The 23,072-nt window shown below is 36.6% G+C and overlaps 1 protein-coding gene across 11 annotated transcripts in view; it reads right to left on the bottom strand.

Moving 5' to 3' along the window:
* The window catches only part of NCOA6 (nuclear receptor coactivator 6), a 109,110-nt gene that overhangs the window by 50,811 nt on the left and 35,227 nt on the right, over positions 1 to 23,072 (bottom strand). For 10 of the 11 annotated variants that reach the window (XR_007461922.1, XM_049649937.1, XM_049649941.1 and 7 more), the window contains 2 exons: positions 14,087 to 14,192; positions 6,653 to 6,934 (listed from right to left, as the gene is read on the bottom strand). Coding sequence is in view for 10 of the 11 variants with exons in the window: in XM_049649937.1 (XP_049505894.1) it covers positions 6,653 to 6,887 (235 nt within the window). In the remaining variant the exon portion in view is untranslated. The remainder of the gene's footprint in view (positions 1 to 6,652; positions 6,935 to 14,086; positions 14,193 to 23,072) is intronic. The other variant, XM_049649940.1, reaches the window with a different exon arrangement.

Here is a 23,072-nt window from a genome sequence, read left to right as displayed (position 1 = left end):
GAGACAAGTTTAAATGAATAGACTAAGGTCTATTTCTGGATTCCATTCAATACATGTGAACTGGCATCATGAGAATATTTAAGTCTCAAATTTCATTGAAATTCTATAAATACAAAAATACAGTATGCAGACTATGCCAGTTCATAGTCCTATTTAAATATTAACTAGTATTGGGGCACCTGAGTGGCTCAGTTGGTTAGGCTTCCAACTGATCTCAGCTCAGGTCATGATCTCCAGGTTGTGAGTTTGAGCCCCATGTTGGGCTCCACACTAGGCATGGAGCCTACTTAAAAATAAATAAATAAACAAACAAACAAATAATGAGTATCTCTGTACAAGATATTCACAAAGACAGGAAGAAGATATTTCTTCCAGTGTCCCATAAATCCTTCAATTTAAGAAGGAGGCTTTTTTTGTCTTTGATTTTAAAATTTTTCCTGCTTTAAAAAAATTTAATTTTTTTTTAACATTTATTTATTAATGAGAGAGAGAGACAGAGCATAAGCAGGGGAGGGGCAGAGAGAGAGGGAGACACAGAATCTGAAGCTGGCTCCAGGCTCCGAGCTGTCAGCACAGAGCCCGACACAGGGCTCGACCTCACAAACCATGAGATCACGACCTGAGCCAAAGTTGGATATTAACCAACTGAGCCACCCAGGCGCCCCAATTTTTTCCTGCTTTACATAAGAGTATAATTTTCACTGAAGCATACCACACTGAAGGGAAAAACAATATAATTTGACAACAAAGCTTCAGTTAGGATATGAAAACCCTGCATTTCAGCAAGTCTGAAAAGTCAATGCAAACTTCAGGACATGTTTTTAAAAGAAGGTACAAAAGTTTAACTGAGGAGGTTAAATGTTGTTTGTAATTGTGTTTTACAGATGAAAAACAATCCCAGGCCCAGTTAACTCATAAAAAATTTTTTTTCTCAATAACCCCAGGCAAAATAATTTTCCCTTTTGTTATGAACTTGGCTAAATTAAGTCTTTGGTATCCTCTATTTATGCGTTCCAGTATCAACAAAATGGGTCATATGGGCATATGTGTTGTCAAAATCAGATATATCTAAAGTGCCTACATGTTGCCTAAAGCCCCTTCCACCTCCAAACCACTACACATTGAAAGTTAATTTAGGGGCGCCTGGGTGGCGCAGTCGGTTAAGCGTCCGACTTCAGCCAGGTCACGATCTCGCGGTCCGTGAGTTCGAGCCCCGCGTCAGGCTCTGGGCTGATGGCTCAGAGCCTGGAGCCTGTTTCAGATTCTGTGTCTCCCTCTCTCTCTGCCCCTCCCCCGTTCATGCTCTGTCTCTCTCTGTCTCAAAAATAAATAAACGTTTAAAAAAAAAAAAAAAAAAAAAAGAAAGTTAATTTATCCAGACATGGAGTTCACTTGTTCTAATGTGGATATAAAAGACCACTTGCTAACCACAATAAGATAATACAATTATAGAACTTAAGAAAAGATTAGGCAATATTTAGTCCAAGTCTATTTTACATGTGAGGAAGCTGAAGCCAAGAAAGGATAAGTGACCTGCCTAGAATCCTGGGGTCACCTAGCAGCACCAGAGATGGGACTAACACCCAGCTCTGATTCTCAGGTCAATTTCCTTTCCATGACACTTATGCCTCCAAAAAGCAAAAGGTAGGAAGCGAGGGATCCTAGTTCCAGAGTATATATGCCCAATCTAAAGAGTACCAGAATCTCATTCGAAGTCTAGACATACATCAAAATTGCTTATGGTATTATCTATTTATGATATGGGTGTAGAAAAATCCTGTTTATAACATGGTTATATTTATCAAAAGTTTTTTTAACTTCCATCATACTTGACATTTGACTTAAAATACTTGTGGACCAAGAATACAATCTGATAACACCATAAATCTGGGTTTGGCAATTTATTTGAAAGCCATAAACAAACTGATTCAGCTACCCATCCATATTTTATTTTTTTATTTTATTTTTTTATTTTAATTTTTTAATGTAAGTTCTACACCCAAAGTAGGGGATTAACTTATGACTTGGAGATTAAGAGTTGCATGCTCTAAGGGCATCTGAATGGCTCAGTTAAGTGTCCGACTTTGGCTAAGGTCATGACCTACAGTTTGAGTTTGAGCCCCACATGGGGCTCTGTGCTGACCGCTCAGAGCCTAGAGCTGCTTCAGATTCTGTGTCTCCCTCTCTCTCCACCCCTCCCCTGCTTGTGCTCTGTCTGTCTCTCTCAAAAATAAATAAACATTTTAAAAAATTTAAAAAAAAAAGTTGCATGCTCTACCAACTGAGCCAGCCAGGCACCCCTGATTCAGCAATCTCAAACAAGAAAAAATGGGGGTAATTATAAGAGCAATAAACACTTTCGTGCTCATTGACACTCTTTTCTCTGTGTAATATGATATATTACGACTATAAAAATTTAATTTCATGTATGCTGCTCTAACCTGGAAAGGCTCTTATAATATATTGTGAATAAGACTAGAGTGACAATGATGTTAATAACTGCAAGTTTAACATATAAAATTCTCTAATAGTATTCTTTACATGGTATAAAAAAAAAAAGCCCTTGAGAAAATGACATCAAATCTAAAAAAAAAAAAAAAAAAAAAACCACCAAGCCTAAAAAAATTAGTAAGATCTAGGCTTTGTACTATGTCTGATGAGATTAGATAACTGTGCTAACCAAAAATGATGTAGAACCTCTAACCAAGTTTCAAAAACACAAATGCCTACAAGACCTAGACAGGTAATCCAAGTGTATGAAGAGGCCAGATGGGAACTATCTGAGATGAGGGCCTGCCCTCAATAGCAGCTGCTCCTCAGCACTGCCTGGGACAAGGAGAGAGTTCAATGTTATCAAATCTTTCCATTTTTAGAGTTAAATCCAAAATCTGGATTTGTATGCAAAATATTTCAATTTTTAAAGCATTGGCGATGAAATTCAAACATCAAAACAAACAAAACTGAAGTAGAGCCATAACACATGGTTGCAGGCTGGATCCAACAGGTTGCCAGTTGGCAGCCTGATCTAAAATTTAGGAAGACAAGGGGCACCTGGGTGGCTCAGTCGGTTAAGCATCTGACTTCAGCTCAGGTCATGATCTCCCGGTTTATGGGTTCGAGCCCTGCATTTGGGGCTCTGTGTTGACAGCTCAGAGTCTGGAGCCGGCTTCAGATTCTCTGTCTCCCTCTCTCTGCCCCTCCCCATCTTGCCTTCTGTCTCTCTCTCAAAAGTGAACATTAAAAAATAATAAATGAATAAAATTCAGGAAGGCAAATTTCAAGTACATTTTAAGTAGAACCATGAAGTAAGATTTTTCTAAGCTTTTGGGGGCCTTTAAGATCCAGTCTAACCTCTTCATTTTGCAGGTAAGGAAACTAAAGACCAGAGAGTTAAAAACAAGAAATAAAATTGGGTCTTGAGAATTACTCCTACCTACTAGAGCAGATAATTTAAGGATTACTATGTTAAACAATACCTTATTATGTTCAGTTTCTCCATGTACTTAAAAGAAACACAACAGCATTTCTATTAAAAGAAAAAATTCTAGGGGCACGTGGGGGCTCAGTGGGTTAAAGCATCTGACTCTTGATTTTGGCTCAGGTCATCATCTCATGGTTTGTGAGTTCAAGCCCCACACTGGGTCTCTCTGCTGTCAGCTTGGGATTCTCTCTCTCCCTCTTTCTCTACCCCTCCCCTACTCACGTGCACACGTGCACATACTCTTTCTTTCACAAATAAACATTTAAGGGGCACCGGGATGGCTCAGTCGCTTAAGCATCCGACTTTGGCTCAGGTCATAATCTCATGGTTCGTGGGTTCAAGCCCCACATTGGGCTCTGTGCGGACAGCTCAGAGCCTGGAGCCTGTTTCAGATTCTGTGTCTCCCTCTCTCTCTGCCCCTAACCCACTCGCATGGTCTTTGTCTCTCTCAAAAATAAACATTAAAAAAAAAAAATCAGAGCTATAGTAATCATAACAGTACGGTATTGGCATAAAAACACATAGATCAATGGAACAGAACAGAGAGCCCAGAAATAAACCCACACGTATATGGTCAATTAATTTACAACAGAGGAGCCAAGAAAACACAGTGGGGAAAGGACAGTCTCTTCAATAAATGATGCTGGGAAAACCAGACAGCCATATGCAAAGGAATGAAACTGGATTACTATCTTACACCATACACAAAAGTTAACTCAAAATGGATTAAAGACTTAATGTAAGACCTGAAACTATAAAACTCCTAGAAGAAAACAGGTGGTAAGCTCCTTAACATTGGTCTTGGCAATGATTTTTTTCAATGTGACACAAAAAGCAAAGGCAACAAAAACAAACAAGTGGAACTATATCAAACTAAAAACCTTCTGCACAGCAAAGGAAACCATCAACAAAATGAAAAGGCAACATATTGAATGTGATAAAATATTTGCAAATCATGTATCTGATAAGGAATATCTAAAGAACTCATACAACTTGATTATAAAATTCCAAACAATCTCAACTAAAAAATGGGCAGAAGGGGCGCCTGGGTGGCTCAGTCGGTTAAGCGTCCGACTTCAGCTCAGGTCACGATCTCGCAGTATGTGAGTTCGAGCCCCGCGTCGGGCTCTGTGCTGACTGCTCAGAGCCTGGAACCTGTTTCAGATTCTGTGTCTCCCTCTCTCTCTGACCCTCCCCCGTTCATGCTCTGTCTCTCTCTGTCTCAAAAAATAAATAAACGTTAAAAAAAAAAAAAATTAAGAAAAAAAAAATGGGCAGAAGATCTAAACAGACTTTTTTCCAAAGAAGACATACAGATGGCCAACAGGTACATAAAAGGTGCTCAATGTCACTAATCATTAGGGGAATGCAAATCAAAACCACAATGAGATATCACCTCACACCTGTTAGAATGGCTATTACTGGGGTACCTGGGTAGCTCAGTTGGTCAAGCATCCAACTTCAGCTCAGGTCACAATCTCACAGTTCATGAGTTTGACCCTGCATTGGACTCTGTGCTGACAGCTTGGAGCCTGCTTCAGATTCTGTGTCTCCTTCTCTCTCTGCCCTCCCCTGCTTCCATTCTGTGTGTGTGTCTCTCTCTCTCTCAAAAATAAATAAATATTTAAAAAATTTTACAATGGCTATTATTAACAAAACAAAAAATAACAAGTGTTGGCAAGGACGTAGAGAAAGAGGAACACTTATGCATTGTTAGTGAGAATATAAACTGATGCAGCCACTGTGGAAAACATAGAGAGGTTCCTCAAAAATTATATATGTATAATTTACATATATACATGTATATATGTATACATACATATGTATGTATACACATATATGTATATACATACATATGTATGTATACATATGTATATATGTATGTACATATATATACATACATATATATGTATACATACATATCTATGTATATACATACATATATATACATATGTATACACACATATATACATATATATACACACATATGTATACATATATATACATATATATACATATATATACACATATATGTGTGTGTGTATATATATATATATACATACATATATACATACATATAATGGAGCGTTATTCAGCCATAAAAAAGAATATTGCCATTTATAAGAAACATGGATGGACCTTGAGGGCATTATGCTAAAGTGAATTAAGTAGCCAGAGGAAGACAAATACTGTATGATCTCACAGACATGTGGAATCTTAAAAAACAAGACAAAACAAAACCAAAAACACCAAGCTCATAGATACAGGGAACAGACTGGTAGCTGACAGGGGACAGGACAGGGAGTGGGGGTGGAGGTGAAATGGGTAAAGGGGGTCAAAAGATACAAAGTTCCAGTTATTGTCACAGGGATATAACATACAGCAAGTAACCATAGTTAGTAATACTCTATGGCATATTTGCAAGTTGCTAAGAGAGTATATCTTAAAAGTTCTCATTGCAGGGGCATCTGGGTGGCTCAGTCGGTTAGGTGTCTGACTTTAGCTCAGGTCATAAACTCATGGTTCGCGAGTTCAAGACCCTTGCTGGGCTCTCTGCTGTCAGTGCAGAGTCTGCTTCAGATCCTCTGTCCCCCTCTCTCTCTGCCCTTCCCCTGTTTGCGCTCTTTCAAAAATAAAAACATTAAAAAAAAAGTTCTCATCACAACAAAACTGTCACTATGTATGGTGACAGATGTTAACTAGATTGTGGTGGGTGATCATTTCACAATATATACAAATATGGAATGGTAAGTTATACACCTGAAACTAATGTAATGTTATATGTCCACTATACCTCCATAAAAAAAAAAATTCTAAAATTCCAATTCTGCACTTAAAATCAGCCTTTCAATCCAGTATGGCAAAGTTTTACTTCGTAAAACTCAAGACAATCACAGAAGAGCAAACATTTTTTTAAAAAAGTAACAAGAAGAGGGGCACCGGGGTGGTTCAGTAGATTAAGCATCCGACTCTTGATTTTGGCCCAGGTCATGACCTCACAGTTTTGAGATTGAGCCCCTGCACTAAGCCTGCTTAACATATTCTCTCTCTCTCTCTTTCTCTTTCCGCCCCTCCCCCACTGGCATGTGCTCACTCTCTCCCCCCAAAAAAAAAAAGAAAAAGAAAAAAATAATTAAACTAAATTTTAAAAATAATTAAATAATAAATTACCCATGTGTAACAAATTGGGCACATTCTCCAATATTGTGTCCAATTTCCATTTGAAGTCTTTATCACCTATATTTCCTTTGAAGGCCACAAATATTGTGGAATCCTCCAAAATATTATCACTTTTTGTGTCATCATCTTCTAGTCCAGAATCAAAATCCATCTCTGAGTCTTCCACTGATGATGAACACAAGGAAGTATAGATGTCTTCTAAGTTTGGAAGGTCATCCAAAACCATGGTGAATATTATTCCAGTAGCATATGCCAAATGGAGAATAAGCAAACCTTTGAAAAGAGAAGATACAAAAAGGGCGTTACAATGCATAATTATACAATCCACAATGTATAATCCATTGGTCTGTAAAAACTATAATTTATTTCCCAAGTAATAAGAAAGCACACTATAAACATTAAGAAATTACAGAGAGGATAAACTAAGATAGTCTATAATAATTAGTTCTTAAAAATACTTGAAATAAAAATTCACCAGTTTTAAATAAAGTTCCTTTTATTATATTATAATGTTTATGTCTATTATGTCAGGCTACCTAGAATACAGGGAGGGGGGAACAAGCAATCACAAGAAAACAAGTTATATTTTGAAAATTAATTTATATAAGCCTTTGACCCCACAGACCAAAGGGCTCTCCAATACTCCCCTTATTCCTGTTCTGACAAAAGTTTCAGAGGAGCCAAGGTTTCTAAAGCCATTCTCTTTTTCTAACCTGCAAAGCAAAGCTTGACCCAACTAAAAACATCTGGAGGACTATCTAAAATCCTAAAGTCTTGAGGACCCTTTAAAATAACTTTAGGGGCACCTTGGTGGCTCAGTCGGTTAAGCGTCTGACTTCAGTTCTGGTCATGATCTCATGGTTCATGGGTTCAAGCCCCACATCAGGTTCTGTGTCTCCCTCTCTCTCTGCCCCTCCCCTGCTTGTGTGCATGCATTCTCTCTCTCAAAAATAAATAAATTTTAAAAAATAAATAACTTTTAAAGTATAATTAATAGTTATATGGCTAAAAATAATAATTTAGAAACAAAATAATAAAACATTTTTAAATACTTTTAGGAAAGGAAAATAAGTAGTTAACACATGTTTATAGAAAGAAAGAACTGTGTCCAGGACAGAAATTACTTTTCAACTTTTAGATCTAGAGAAGTCACATTATCTGTTATTTTCAGTTATGCTGTCTATCAAAGAATACATGTATTAACAATCACACCATGTGGCCATTTTCTCCATTAGCGTTGGGACTGAAGATCACTTCTTAACCCAAAAGTGAGTGAACATTCATTTTTTAGCATTTGTGTTAAGCCAGAATGACATGGATACATAAGAATCTCATACAACTCTTCTAATTTAAAAACATTCCTTATAGAATTACAACTATGTGTTTTTTTTAAAGATAGATAAGAAAAAAAGGGCTGAAAATAAATTCACTAAAATGCAAACAGTGATTGTACTAGGCTGGTAAATTTTCTTTTCCTATTTTCCAAATATGCTACAAGTCATTTAGGGACATGCAAAGCTAAATATGCTGTAATAGGTTATAATACCAGTATAAATGGAAAAAAATTATCAACTTTTAAAAACTGTTTAACTTTTTTTTAATGTTTAAATATAACATACTTTTATTGAGTTACTTCTTCTTTGACATTTCATTTAGGATTTACATGCAATAATCATTTTTTTAAATTTGTTTTTAATGTTTTATTATTTATTTTTAAGAGAGAGAGAGAAAGAAAGAGAGAGAGAGAGAGAGGCAGAGTGTGAGCCAGGGAGGGGGCAGAGAGAGAGGGAGACACAGAATCCGAAGCAAGCTCCAGGCTCTGAGCTGTCAGCACAGAGCCGGATGCTCGAACCCATGAACCGTGAGATCATGACCTGAGCCGAAGTCAGACACTTAACCGACTGAGCCACCCAGGTGTCCCATGCAAGAATCGTTTTTTATTCTTTCCTAAATACTAAATATTTTACCTCAAATTCACACTAGCATATCAGTTCTGCAAAGAGATGCCTACAAACTGATCTATTGGCTTAGGTATAGGATAGAGTTGTTGGGTTTTTATAGGGTGATTTCTAAAACTATTTTGGCAGTATATCACTAATTTGATAAGCTATCATGTTGTAAAACTCTGGTAAAAGCAAAATACTATATGGTTTTATTTGCCCATGTTAAAGACGGAAGTCCAGCATATCTACATCAATGATAATAATAATAATAATAATAATAATAATATAACAGAAAATACACATTAAGCATCTACATACCTTACTTCTCATTCCTAAGATTATGTTGGAGTATATAAAATACCCTCCAACTTTATACATTTTTCTAACAAAGTGGATACTCATATAGCAAATTTAAATCACAATTTTAATCTTTTGTGTCAGTTGTAGAATAATTTAATTTTAAGGCAAATTTATCTAAAATATTTAAAATATGATCAACTGAATAATCAGGTTATCGGATGATTTAAAAGTGCACAAAAACAAAAAATACTACTACTTTACCATTCCATGAGGCAGAACCGGAACAAAAGTCTTTAAAACTGGACTTTTATAATTGTCAGATTATGGAAAATGGATATAATTGTCAGATATTAAAAAAAAGGAAAACTTACAGGATAGAATATAGAAAACTTACAGAATATAGCACTTAGATTCAGTTATTCATTCTAATAACTATTATCTAGTTCAGGGAACTTGTATTAATATTCATATTCTTTCCACTCATTTCAGCCTTTTAGATATCAAAGTCATGATACATAGATGCAAACAGGTTCCCCTACTCCATTTATTCTGAACAGTTTGTTTTTCTTGTTGGCAGCTTTTACAATGAGGGAAAAAGGAAATTACAAATTAGATCTCTCATTCAGTGAAATTTCTGTTTAGTCTACTACTAAAAATTCTACTCTTTTAGTAAATCTCCTTCCATCTAGTTTCAAATACATGTTTATCCCAAGTTCTGAATTTTGGTTCTTTGTTATTCTAATTAATAGAAGGGTGTGTATTTTATTTTAAGACTTTTCTATTTTTTTTTTTTAATGTTTATTTATTTTTGAGAGAGACAGAGACAGAATGAGAGTGGGTTAGAGGCAGAGAGAGAGGGAGACACAGAATCCGAAGCAGGCTCCAGGCTCTGAGCTGTCAGCACAGAGCCCAACGCAGGGCTTGAACTCACGAGCTGTGAGATCATGACCTGAGCCAAAGTCAGACACTCAACCGACTGAGCCACCCAGGCACCCCTATTTTATTTTTTTAATTAATAATTTATTTATTTTTAAATTTACATCCAAGTTAGTTAGCATATGGTTCAACAATGATTTCAGTAGTAGATTCCTTAATGCCCCTTATCCATTTAGCCCATTCCCCCTCCCACAACCCTTCCAGCAACCCTCTGTTCTCCACATTTAAGAGTCTCTTATGTTTTGTCCCCCTCCCTGTTGTTATATTATTTTTGCTTCCTTTCCCTTATGTTCATCTGTTTTGTATCTTAAAGTCCTAATATGAATGAAGTCATATGATATTTGTCTTTCTCCGACTAATTTCATTTAGCATCATAATACCCTCCAGTTCCATCCACTTAGTTGTAATTGGCAAGATTTCATTCTTTTTGATTGCCAAGCAATACCATTGTATATATATACAACACCTTTATCCATTCATCCGTCGATGGACATTTGGGCTCTTTCCATACTTTGGCAGTTGTTGATAGTACTGCTATAAACATTGGGGTGCATGTGTCCCTTCGAAACAGCACACCTGTATCCCTTGGATAAACACCTAGTAGTACAATTGCTGGGTCGTATGGTAGTTCTATTTTTAGTTTCTTGAGGTAACTCCATACTGTTTTCCAGAGTGGCTGCACCAGTTTGTATTCCCTCTTTTTCTTTTTTAAACAGTCAATTAAATTTCAAGAACAAAGAATTTCCAAAAACCAATTTAAGCAATCTTACGGGGAAAAATTCCTCTGTTGTAAGTAAACATGAAAACAATAAAACAACAACAAAAAAACTTACCTTTGAGCAAAGCACCTTTTCTAGTACTGTGACTGTTACAAAGGAATAGTGTGACTTGGGTGGTTAAGAAACAACAGCATTCAGAAAATCCCTTATAAATACCATTGCCTTTAGTCAACTGCCATCTGCTCCTTACAGATTTTAAAGAACTTTAGAGGTAAATAAACAAGACTGAAAAAGACTTTAGGGCTTAAAAGCTGTTACTCATCAGGAAAACGACTGATTGCTGAGACTGCCTGAAATACTAGAGCTATTTAATAGCTACTCCCCGTTGGAACAACTACAAGAAAAGAATTTAAGATTTAAGAAGTGTTTTCCAAAATAAATCTTTTACTGGAAAGAAAGAGATCAACTAAAAATCTGTCTTCTAAAGGGGTCATCGGTCATGTCATGAAGGCTGGCAAATCTGAATTTGGAAAACCATCTCTCCTGGCAGATAAAACAAATCAACTAATCCAAATTCAAGAATTACTGGTTTAAAAGTACTATGGCACTACACAGGTGCTTAAAAAATGAAGAAATTAAAAGTAAGTATGAAAAATTGCTGGCCTCCTCTCCAGAAACTTTTTTTTTTTTTAATTTTTTTTTTAATGTTTATTTATTTTTGAGACAGAGAGAGACAGAGCATGAACGGGGGAGGGTCAGAGAGAGAGGGAGACACAGAATCGGAAGCAGGCTCCAGGCTCTGAGCCATCAGCCCAGAGCCCGACACGGGGCTCGAACTCACGGACGCGAGATCGTGACCTGAGCTGAAGTCGGACGCTTAACCGACTGACCACCCAGGCGCCCCCAGAAACTTTTTAAAGAAGCTTCTTCCCGATAACATATTCATTGACATAACGTCCACTTAAAATCTAGTCTTTAACAAAGGATTTATAATCAAAACAATTAACTAATTTTGAGTGAAATGCAGTTCAGTGACTGCTCTTGGAGACAGAAATCATTACAGCTGACCAGTTTGAGACTCACTTGCTCATTTATGGTCATCACAAGAAAACATATGCTATCTCTCTGGGTTTGTTAAGATTAACCACCAGTTAATTTGCTCACTCGCCACATAATAAACTTCCAGATTATCTGTTGGTTTCACTTGTAACAGGGAATCTTTTGATTTTTTTTTTATATGAAATTTATTGTCAAACTGGTTTCCATACAACACCCAGTGCTCATCCCAACAGGTGCCCTCCTCAATACCCATCACCCACCATCACCCCCTCCCACCCCCCATCAACCCTCAGTTTGTTCTCAGTTTTTAAGTGTCTCTTATGTTTTGGCTCACTCCCTAACCTTTTTTTTTTCCCTTCCCCTCCGCCATGGTCTTCTGTTAAGTTTCTCAAGATCCACATAAGAGTGAAAACATATGGTATTTTTCTTTCTCTGTATGACTTATTTCACTTAGCATAACACTCTCCAGTTCCATCCACGTTGCTACAAACGGCCATATTTCATTCTTTTGATCTTTTGTAAAGAACCTAAGAATAAATGTGACATCCAGGAGAATTTAAAGAGCAAGCATATTATTTATTCTACTTTTGGAAATAGATTTCCAAACTAAATCATTTAAGGGTAATATTTCAGGATAACCAAATCGCTCCAGTTGATAAAGGAAAGCTCTTTTTTAAGAAGAAAGCCAACTTAAATGTAAAAAGAATGATATCATTGGAAAAATCACAATTTTGTGATCCTTGATAAAATAATTCAGAAAAGGATCATTAATAAGGATAAAACATTATGTGAAATGTGCCAAAAATGTTTAACCTGAATATAATAAAATCTTTATACAGGAGACAGAGGTATAACTTAAATAACATCATGAGGAAATATTCAGACAAATCTAGAGTGTAGGATTTCTATAGCATAACTGGCTTGGCCTCTTCAGTAAGTCAGTTGTAATCAAGGAAGAAAGAGATGGGTGAAACTATTCTACATTAAAAGAGCTTTTAAAAATTTTTTTAAAAATCAAATGCAGTGTATGGTCCTTTATTAGGTCTTGGTTTGGAAAAAAGATGTAAAGCACATTTTTAGGATAGTGAACTACCACTAATTTTGTTAGGTGTGATAACAATGGTGTTATGGTTATATAGGGCAATGTTCTTACTGTCTAAGGGATGCATACTGAAGCATTCAGGGGTAAAACATCAGGATGCTTATAATTTACTTTAAAATAATTGAGAGAAAAATAGATTAGGCAAATATGACAAAATTTAATAATGGTTAAATATAGGTGATTAGTATACAGGTGCTTATTATACTTTTGTTTACAGTATAATTTTATAAAATGTTTGAAATTGTTCATAATAAAAAGCTTAAAAAAAAAAAAAGGAAGAAAAAAGCAAGCATACCAGCAACATAGTGCTGCTCCACAGACATCAGGAAGGCTTAGAAGCTTACTTATGAACATCTTCCAAATCACAGTAGGGTTAAAAATAAATAAATATATTTAAACATATATATTTGTAAATATATAAATTTATATTATTTATGAATATATAAATTTATATACCTTACATATTATATATATACCCTGCTAATATGCACCAGATTTACATTTACATATGAACAGAAGGGACTGGTGCAGGTAGCTGAATAATGGGTAGAAGATTGTTACAGGTTATTCAGAATATCAGCTTGGCTGCCATTTGAACAAAAGACAAGACACTATGATCTGCATCAGAAACCACAAACTTACATACTCATAGCGGTTAGGCAGATAAAATAAGAGAAGAACACTGGATATTAAGTGTATTTACACACACTGTATGAATGATTTGGGTAACAGGAAACTCACATACCCATCTATGCTAAGCAGCTACTATCCTCTGCTCCAGCTTATTACTTTCTTTTTGGAAGGATGGGAGGAGTTGGGCAGATGTTCTGAATTTTAAGAAAAGGCTAAAATCCATATATTCAGTGAAATCTCCAGATTTTAAAATAGGTTTACATTTTCAGAAAATAAAAATACTCTGCATGCCAAATGAAACACACTGTAGCTGCATAAGGCCCAGTCACCAATTTTCAATTTCTACAACTCCCATGATTGACTAGTACAATGCTAGGTGTGAGTGAACTATGCTGGGTTTGGTACAGTGCTGGAATAGACCAGATATTTGAAATGCACTTAAATGTTATGATGTGCCTCCTAAGAGGTATGTGGACTCTCGAAGGGAAAGAAAAAAATAGATCAAGTTCTCAACCCCAGAGGAACAGAAGGCACTCAAACTTAGTGAATTTGGGGCTTCATTAAATATACTGATACCTTCGATAACTGGCTGAAGGACCATCTTCTCCTTTGACAAAACGCTAGATGATAAAGGAAACAGTTTTTTAATTTGCTACGTAACTTTAGTAGAGTCATTCCATTGCTTGGAATTAAGTTGAGCCTTAACCACTCTTTCACAAAAGATTTCACTCACCAAAATGTCTTTATTTTTTTATCATTTATTCAGGTCATCTTCTAAGTCCAAACAAGCTGGCATTTTTAGGGCCTGTATTTCAAAAGGCAGCAGCCAAATAAAAATTCTAAAAAAGAGAGACAAAGAGAAAGTTGCAGTATCATATAGAAATTAGAAATTACAGAGGTGACATCTTTATAACAGAAGTCAATGCAAATACAAGTTACCAAGTCAACTTAGACATCTTTAGAGAATGTTAAAATAGAGTTTTCATTAGGTCTACAAAGAATATCTTTTTTCTGAGATCAAACCACTATTCAACAAGCATTTCAAAGAGTATAGAAGCAAACTCCAGGACATATACTGCCTTCGCTTAAGAATCATGAAACTGGGTGGAGGGGGGGGAGGGGCACCTGGGGTTAAGCATCCAACTTCAGCTCAGGTCATGATCTCGTGGTTTGTGGGTTCAAGCCCCGCATCGGGCTCTGTGCTGACAGCACGAGGCCTGGAGTCTGCTTGGGATTCTGTGTCTCCCTCTCTCTCTGCCCCTTCCCCATTCATGCGCATGCGCACTCTCTCTCTCCCAAAAATAAAATAAAATAACATAAAATTTTAAAAAAATTAAAAAAAAAAAAAGAATCATGAAACTGGGACCCTAAGCCTTAGAGACCTCCTCCCTTTACCTCCATTTTTAAACCTGTCAAATTAAAATGAATTAACATCATCATGCCAGACTGTTTGCAGATACTTGGAGCCAAAACCAAAATATTTTCTACACACACTAAATACAAGACCCGCTTGTTCTAACATAATTTCAAAATTCATTTTAAACTTCATAAAGTATATGGGGTGCCTGGGTGGCTCAGCGGGTTAAGTGTCCAACTTCAGCTCGGGTCATGATCTCACCATTTATAGGTTCGAGCCCCACATTGGGTTCTGTGCAACAGCTCAGAGCCTGGAGCCTGCTTTGGATTCGGTGTCTCCTTCTCTCTCTGATTCTCCCCCACTTGTGCTCTATCTCTCTCAAAAATGAATAAACATTAAAAAATTTTTTTTAAATAAACTTCATAAAGTATAGATTTAAGCTTTTTTCCTACTTTATATATAATTTTACTTTATTTTTCATTAAATTTTCAGTTTTTCTAAGTATTATTTATGGTACACATAGAAATTTTGCATGGAAAGGGTCTAATTTTGGCATGCTTCAGAAAAATATTCCCACTTTAATAAGGTAGTATCAGTCTGGGGCGCTGGGGTGGCTCAGTTGGTTAAGAGTCAGAATTTAGCCCAAGGCACGATCTCACAGTTTGAGGGTTCGAGCTCCGCATCGGGCTCTGTGCTGACAGCTCAGAACCTGGAGCCTGCTTCAGATTCTGTGTCTCCTTCTCTCTCTGCCCTTCCCTGGCTTGCTTGCTCTCTCTCTCTCTCAAAAATAAACAGTAAGAAAATTTTAAAAAGAAAAGATAGTATCAATCTACAATGTCTTTAACTTGGCTGTTATGGTTTTACATTATTGTCAAATATTGATTTTATAATTTCAAATTTTTAAATGGATATATATACTAGACATTAATAAATAATTCTTAGGGAAAGAACTATGCTCCTTAATTATTTTTTAATTTAAGTCTAAGCCATTTTTTCAAAACTCCATGGAACATTAACAAAAAATGACCTTAAGAAAGGCCATCAAGAGGGATGCCTGGGTGGCTCAATCTGTTAAGCGTCCAATTCTTTTTTTTTTTTTTTTTAATTTTTTTAATGTTTATTTATGTTTGAGACAGAGAGAGACAGAGCATGAACGGGGAGGGGCAGAGAGAGAGGGAGACACAGAATCCGAAACAGGCTCCAGGCTCTGAGCTGTCAGCCCAGAGCCCGATGTGGGGCTCGAACTCACGGACCGTGAGATCATGACCTGAGCCCAAGTCGGACGCTCAACCGACTGAGCCACCCAGGCGCCCCTAGCGTCCAATTCTTGATTTTGGCTCAGGTCATGATTTCAGTTTGGTTCGTGGGTTTGAGTCCCGTGCTGGGTTCTGAGCTGACAGTGCCAAGCCCGCTTGGGATTCTTTGTCTCTCTCTCTGCCCCTCCCCAGCCTGCACACTCTCTCTCTTAAAAATAAATAAACATTTTTTAAAAAGGCCATAAAGAAAATCTCTATAGTGAATGGGATTAACAGTACACTTACCCTGATGAGCACTGAGCAATACATGGAATTGTTGAACCACTACACTGTACACTTGAAACAAATATAACACTCTATACTGGAATTTAAAAAAGAAAAAACTCTATAAATCCAAAAAGTAACAGTAGAATAATACTCTGATTCAGTACAATGTACTGAAATTATACATTTAAAATAAAATCAAGAGGGGCGCCTGGGCGGCGCAGTCGGTTAAGCGTCCGACTTCAGCCAGGTCACGATCTCACGGTCTGTGAGTTCGAGCCCCGCGTCAGGCTCTGGGCTGATGGCTCAGAGCCTGGAGCCTGTTTCCGATTCTGTGTCTCCCTCTCTCTCTGCCCCTCCCCCGTTCATGCTCTGTCTCTCTCTGTCCCAAAAATAAATAAAAAACGTTGAAAAAAAAATTTTAAAAAAAATAAAATAAAATCAAGAAACAAAGGCCTTTTCACCTTAAAACAACAACAAAACCCTTGGAGTTGGGTTAAAAAAGAAATCAATATTGCAAAATTTCTAGAGAATGCCAAAATAAGGAAAATGCTACATTTTAGAACCTAAAGAATACAGCCAAACCAGTAAAGAAGAAAATTCACAGCGATAAATACCTACATCAGGAAAAAGAAGGAAAGAAAGAAAGAAAGAAGAAAAGAAAGGAAGGAGTTAAATGTCTGACTCAAAAAGTCAGGAAAAAAACCTGTAAGGTGAACTGAAAGAAATCAAAATGAAGGAATTAATACAGATAAAAGGAGAAATTAATAAAAAAAAAAAAAAACCCAAACAAACAGAAAAAGAGGGGCGCCTGGGTGGTTCAGTTGGTTAAGCATCTGACTCTTGATCTGTGCTCAGATCATGATCTCAAGGTCATGAGATCCAGCCCCACGGTGGGCTCTATGCTGGGGGTGGAGTCTGCTTGAGCTTCTCCCTCTCCCTCTGACCCTCCCGTGCTTGCGCTCTCTCTAAAAACAAAACAAAACAAAACCCAGAAAAACAGAATAAATAAATCCAAAAATTGGTACATTGGAAGAAAAATCAATAAAATAAACCACTAGTTAATCTAGTAAAGGGAGAAAGTCCAAATACATAAAATAAGAAATAAGAAGGAAATAGCCACAGAAACAAAGAAAATTAAAAGGACTATAGAGACTATTTTGTTCAAGCTTTTGTTCACTCTACCTATATAAATATGATAATGCCCCCCAAAAGCATCACACACAAATTTAATGGAAACATTAACCCTTTAGAGAACAGATAAGTCTAATGATCTGAAACTGTTCCAGAACATACAAAAAGAAAGCAAACTTTCCAAATCTTTTTATGAAGCAAATATAGCATGAATATCAAAAGCTAATACACACTGCAGGCAGAAAGCTATAATCTCTCTTATGTTGATGCAAGATTCTAAATCAAATTTTAAATAGAATACAACAGTACATTAGATGAAGAAGAATGCATCATAATTAAGTAGAGTTTGGTCTAGGAATACAAGCAAGGCTCACTATGAGGAAACTAAGGGAAGTCGTCATATGATCATCTCCACAGATACTTAAAGTCATTTGACAAAATTTAACACTTCTCAAAAAAAATCAAATATATAAACACTTCCTTAACATGACAAAATATATCTTTTTTTGGCCTAAAGTCAGCAGCTTGCTTAATGGGGAAAAGTTGGGAAGAGGGCAGATATCTACTAAATATTATTAAACATTCTATCATAGGTATATAAAGTCAGTGAAATTAAACAAGACTAATAATAGTAAAAAATTGGGAAAAATGTAAAACTATCACTATCAGCAGATGATATAATTGTATTCTTGCACATCTTGAAAAATCAACCAAGAAAACAGCAAAAATAAGAGATTCAGCAAAGTAGAATGGTACAAAATATACAGAAAACAACAGCTTTATTACATAGGCAATCAATCATCAATATGTGGGGAAAAATTTAATTTATAACAGCCCCAAAAAGGACAAACTATTTAGGACTGAACTAAAAAGAAAATGTAGAGTTACAAGATGAAATTTTAAATATGCTAATAAAGGATCCAAATACAAAAAAGACTTGAACAAATGGAATGACACACCACATTCTTAGACAAAAAGACTCACAGGGTGCCTGGGTGGCTCAGTCGGTTAAGCATTTGACTCTTGATTTCAGCTCAGGTCAGGATCTCACGGTTGTGAGATCAAACCCCGTGTTGGGTGCCATGCTGAGTATGAAGCCTGTTTAAAATTCTCTCCTTCTCTCTCTGCCCCTCCCCAGCTCGTGCTCTCTCTCTCAAAGAGAGAGAGAGAGAGAGAGAGAGAGGAAAAAAGACTCATAAACATCAATTCTCCCTAATTTAGGATCTAACAATCCTATTAAAACATGCTAACTTCTTGGGGTGCCTGGGCGGCTCAGTTGGTTAAGTGTCTGACTCTGGCTCAGGTCTTGATCTCACGGTTTGTGGGTTGGAGTCCTTTGTCGGGCTCTGTCAAAGCCTGGAGTCTGCTTGGATTCTGTGTCTCACCACCCCCCCCCCCCCCCCCCCCCCCCGCCCTTCCCCTGCTTGCATTCTCTCCCTCTCTCAAAAATAAAATAAAACAGGGGTGCCTGCGTGGCTCAGTCAGTTAAGCATCCGACTTCGGCTCAGGTCACGATCTCATGGTCCGCGGGTTCGAGCCCCGCGTCGGGCTCTGGGCTGATGGCTCAGAGCCTGGAGCCTGCTTCCGATTCTGTGTTTCCCTCTCTCTCTGCCCCTCCCCCGTTCATGCTGTGTCTCTCTCTGTCTGAAAAATAAATAAACATTAAAATAAATAAATAAATAAATAAAATAAAATAAAACATTAAGAAAAATTCTAACTTTTTTTTTTATCTTATTTTTTAATTTTTTTTTTTTTTTTAACGTTTCTTTATTTTTGAGACAGAGAGAGACAGAGCATGAACGGGGGAGGGTCAGAGAGAGAGAGACACAGAATCTGAAACAGGTTCCAGGCTCTGAGCTGTCAGCACAGAGCCCGACGCGGGGCTCAAACTCACGGACCGCGAGATCATGACCTGAGCCGAAGTCGGCCGCTCAACCGACTGAGCCACCCAGGCGCCCCAAATTCTAACTTTTTTAAAATGGAAAAGCTGACTTTATAGTTCACATGGAAATAAAAAGAGTAAAAAAAAAACCTCTGAAAAATAAGAGTAGGGAAAGGGACAAGTCCTACCAGATATCAAAACATAATGCCTCAGTAATTAAAACTGTGAGTACTGGCATATAAACAGATGGGAGACCAATGGAAGACTAAAATCCCCAAAAGTGATCAAAATGGATGTAGAATTTTAGTATCTCATAAAGGTGGGGGGAAACAGATTTTTCATTAAATGGGACTAGGTAGCCACCTAGGGAAAAAATAAACTTAAAGCTATACCTCACATCAAGATAAATTCCAAATGGATCCAAAACTCCAATGCGACAAATGAAACCCTACAAGTATTAGAAGAAAGTACAGAAGAAATTTTTATACTCTTGGACTGGGTAAAGATTTTTTAACTATGACATAAAATCCAAAGCCATTAAAAAGTGGGTAAATTTGAATACATAAAAATCAAAGAATTCTGCAAGGCAAAAAATACCATAAGTAAAGCAAAACAAAAACCCAACAAACAAACAACAAACAAAATGACAAAGAAAAAATATTGGGGCGCCTGGGTGGCTCAGTCGGTTGAGCGTCCGACTTCGGCTCAGGTCACGATCTCGCAGTCCGTGAGTTCGAGCCCCGCGTCAGGCTCTGTGCTGAGTGCTCAGAGCCTGGAGCCTGTTTCAGATTCTGTGTCTCCCTCTCTCTCTGACCCTCCCCCGTTCATGCTCTGTCTCTCTCTGTCTCAAAAATAAATAAACGTTAAAAAAAAATTAAAAAAAAAAATATATTGACAATGAAAGAGCAAATTTCCCATATATAAACATACTATAGAAAAAAACAGGTTTGTGTATGTATATGTGTATGCATATATAGGTATTATAAAGAGAACAGCAATTTAGACAAAGTATTGTGTCCAAAAATGGGCACAGAATATGATCATAAAATTCAAAGAAAAGGAAATACAAATGAACTTTAAACATATAAAAAATGTTAAACTTCACACATAAGAAAACATTTTTTTCACTCATCAGATTAGTGAAAATCCAAAAATATAATAATGCACTCTCTTGGCAAGGCTATAGGAAAACAGACATTCTCATTCTTTGCTAGTGGTTGTCTAACATCAGCAAGTAGGCATTATCTATCAAAATTACAATTACATATACCATTAACCCAGCAATCTCACTTCTGGTTGGTGATCCTGTAAGAGGGGGTACAGCTCAGTGGTAGAGCATTTGACTGCACTGATCCTACAGATAAACCTGTTCCCTTACTAGATGACGCATATACAAGGTTATTCAATAAAAGCATTTTTGCAAGAGCAAGATAGGAAACTACCAAAATGTCCATCAACAGAGACTGATTAAATTATAGTACATCTAATAAAAAGGAAAGGCAGCAAGAATATGGATGCTCTCTATGCACTGATGTGGAATGATCTCCAAGATATATTGTTGAGAGAAGAAAAAACAAGGAATAAAACATTGACTACAGGATGCTACTTTTAGTGGGGAAAGAGGAGAAAAATATTTTATATATGTTAGTATTAAAAATAAAATACTCTAGGGGTGCCTGAGTGGCTCAGTTGGTTAAGCATCTGACTCTTGATTTGGGCTCATAATCTCACAGTTTATGAGACAGCTCTGCATCAGGCTACACACTGTCAGCGTGGAGCCTACTTACAACTGTCTGTTTTCTTCTCCCTCTGCCTCTTCCCCACTCGCACTCCCTCTGACAAAAATAAAACAAAAAACAAAACAAAACAAAAAAACACAAACAAAAAAAACCTCTAGAAGGAAATACAAAAAAAACCCACAAAACAGTAAAAATTATTAGTTTCAAGGTAAACTAAAAAAAACAAAACAAAACAAAACAAAAAACATGTTGTACCAGAGGAGGGCAAGGAAGCACTCAGACAAATAGGGAACAAAGTCACAAGGACCCAGGAGCCAGTTTAAGGGGTTTCTACCGGCAAATTTGAGATAATTTAAGTATCAAAAAGAATTAATGACTAAAATTGATTAAAATACCATGAATAAATAGAAATCCATAAATATATAATAATAGCTCAGAGTAAATAATAGCTCAGAGAGTAAAAAAATTACTCAGAAAGTCACTATTAGGTGTAACTATGACGTCAATTCCTTACTCTGAAGATTGATAATTAAAGAAAAAAGAATGAAGCAAGAAATTTACTTTGTCTTTTAAGAAGCATTCATCCTTGGTAAAGAGGGAAAGTTCTCCTTTACATCAGAATGCTAGTTAATAAATGCAGAAGGAAAAAATTTTTGAAATCACCATTGTGCAACCTCCAATGAAGTAAGTGATTCAGGCAAGGATGATCAAAGGATGCTAAAAACCATCTGGTGAAAACTGCTGGGGAACAGAAGACTCCCATGGTGCAAACGGATTATTCCACAGATTACTTTCTAATTGCAAAGAGAAAACAAGTATCTTTAGAGTGGAAAGATATGACATTCACCAGCTTTACCTGGTGATCAAATCCAATAACAATTACAGTGAGACCTTCTATTTATGCCTTCTGATGCGATTTTACCTGAAACACCAGTCATCATCTATGATGATTATTACTAAAAATGCCTAGCCTAGGTCTAAAAAGTCTTTAAAAGTAATTTCTCCTTTATAGAAAATTCAGGAGATAGAGCAAAAAGAACAAATACATGAAGAAGTATTTGATTACATGAAGAAATAATCAGATCTAGAATGTGTGGCTTGCTACAACAAAATTGATCTGGTCTCTTCAAAACCCAAAATCTTAAGGGAAGAGATAGGGGGAAGACACAGTTCTCAATTAAAAGACCTTACAAATATGACCACCAAATGCAATTCATAAACATTACTTAGACCTGCTTTGAAGAAAACAGCCATAAAATTATTAAGACAGTTGGGAAAAACTGAATGTGAAGTAACAGAAGATATTAGGGCATTTTTAAAAACGTCTTAGGTGTAGTAATGTTATTTGTGATTGTATAGCAAATGCCCTTATTCTTAGGAGATGCATGCCAAAGTATTTAGGGATAAAATGTCATAATGTCTGCAACTTATTTTCAAAGTATTCAGTAAAGATAGGTAGGTAAACAGATGATGCAAATATAGCAAACTATTATCACTGTATTATTCTTTCAACTTTTTTGTATTAAAAACATTTTTTTTCATATTAAAAAGTTATGGGGAGAAGGGTATAAATAAATCCTGGGAGCTGAGGGTGGGATCAAGACTTTTCCCTGTATATCTCTTTTATAATGTTTTTATTTCTGAACCACATGCATGAATTATGTATTAAAAAAAAAAAAAAAGCCAGCTATCTACTACCCTCTTAAACACTGAGCAGCAAGTATATTTCTACTCTTACCCCATCTCAGGCATGCAACAACAAAAATAGCCTCTGCTTTCTATCTCCTAGTTCTGAGGAGAGCCCCTCTGACCACGTTTTCCTTGAGTCATTTGACAGTAAGGTTAAGAACCTGGAACACATTGTTACCAAGGGCTGAGCCACTGTCACCACCTTCAACAATATTCCCTTCAGCCAGTCTCCTACACTTGCTTCCCAACCCTTTCCCACCCCATTCACTTATCTCCAGGTTCTGTTGTTCACCCAGTCTGTTCCTCCCCACCCACTCCCATCCCATCCCACAGCTGGCTCCTTCAGCAATGCTTTTATCAGTGTCCTGCCCCCCTTGCTCACTTATTCTTAAGGCATA

Source organism: Panthera uncia (assembly GCF_023721935.1).
Source record: "Panthera uncia isolate 11264 chromosome A3 unlocalized genomic scaffold, Puncia_PCG_1.0 HiC_scaffold_11, whole genome shotgun sequence".
NCBI lineage: Eukaryota > Metazoa > Chordata > Mammalia > Carnivora > Felidae > Panthera > Panthera uncia.
This window is presented reverse-complemented; position numbering and strand designations above follow the sequence as displayed.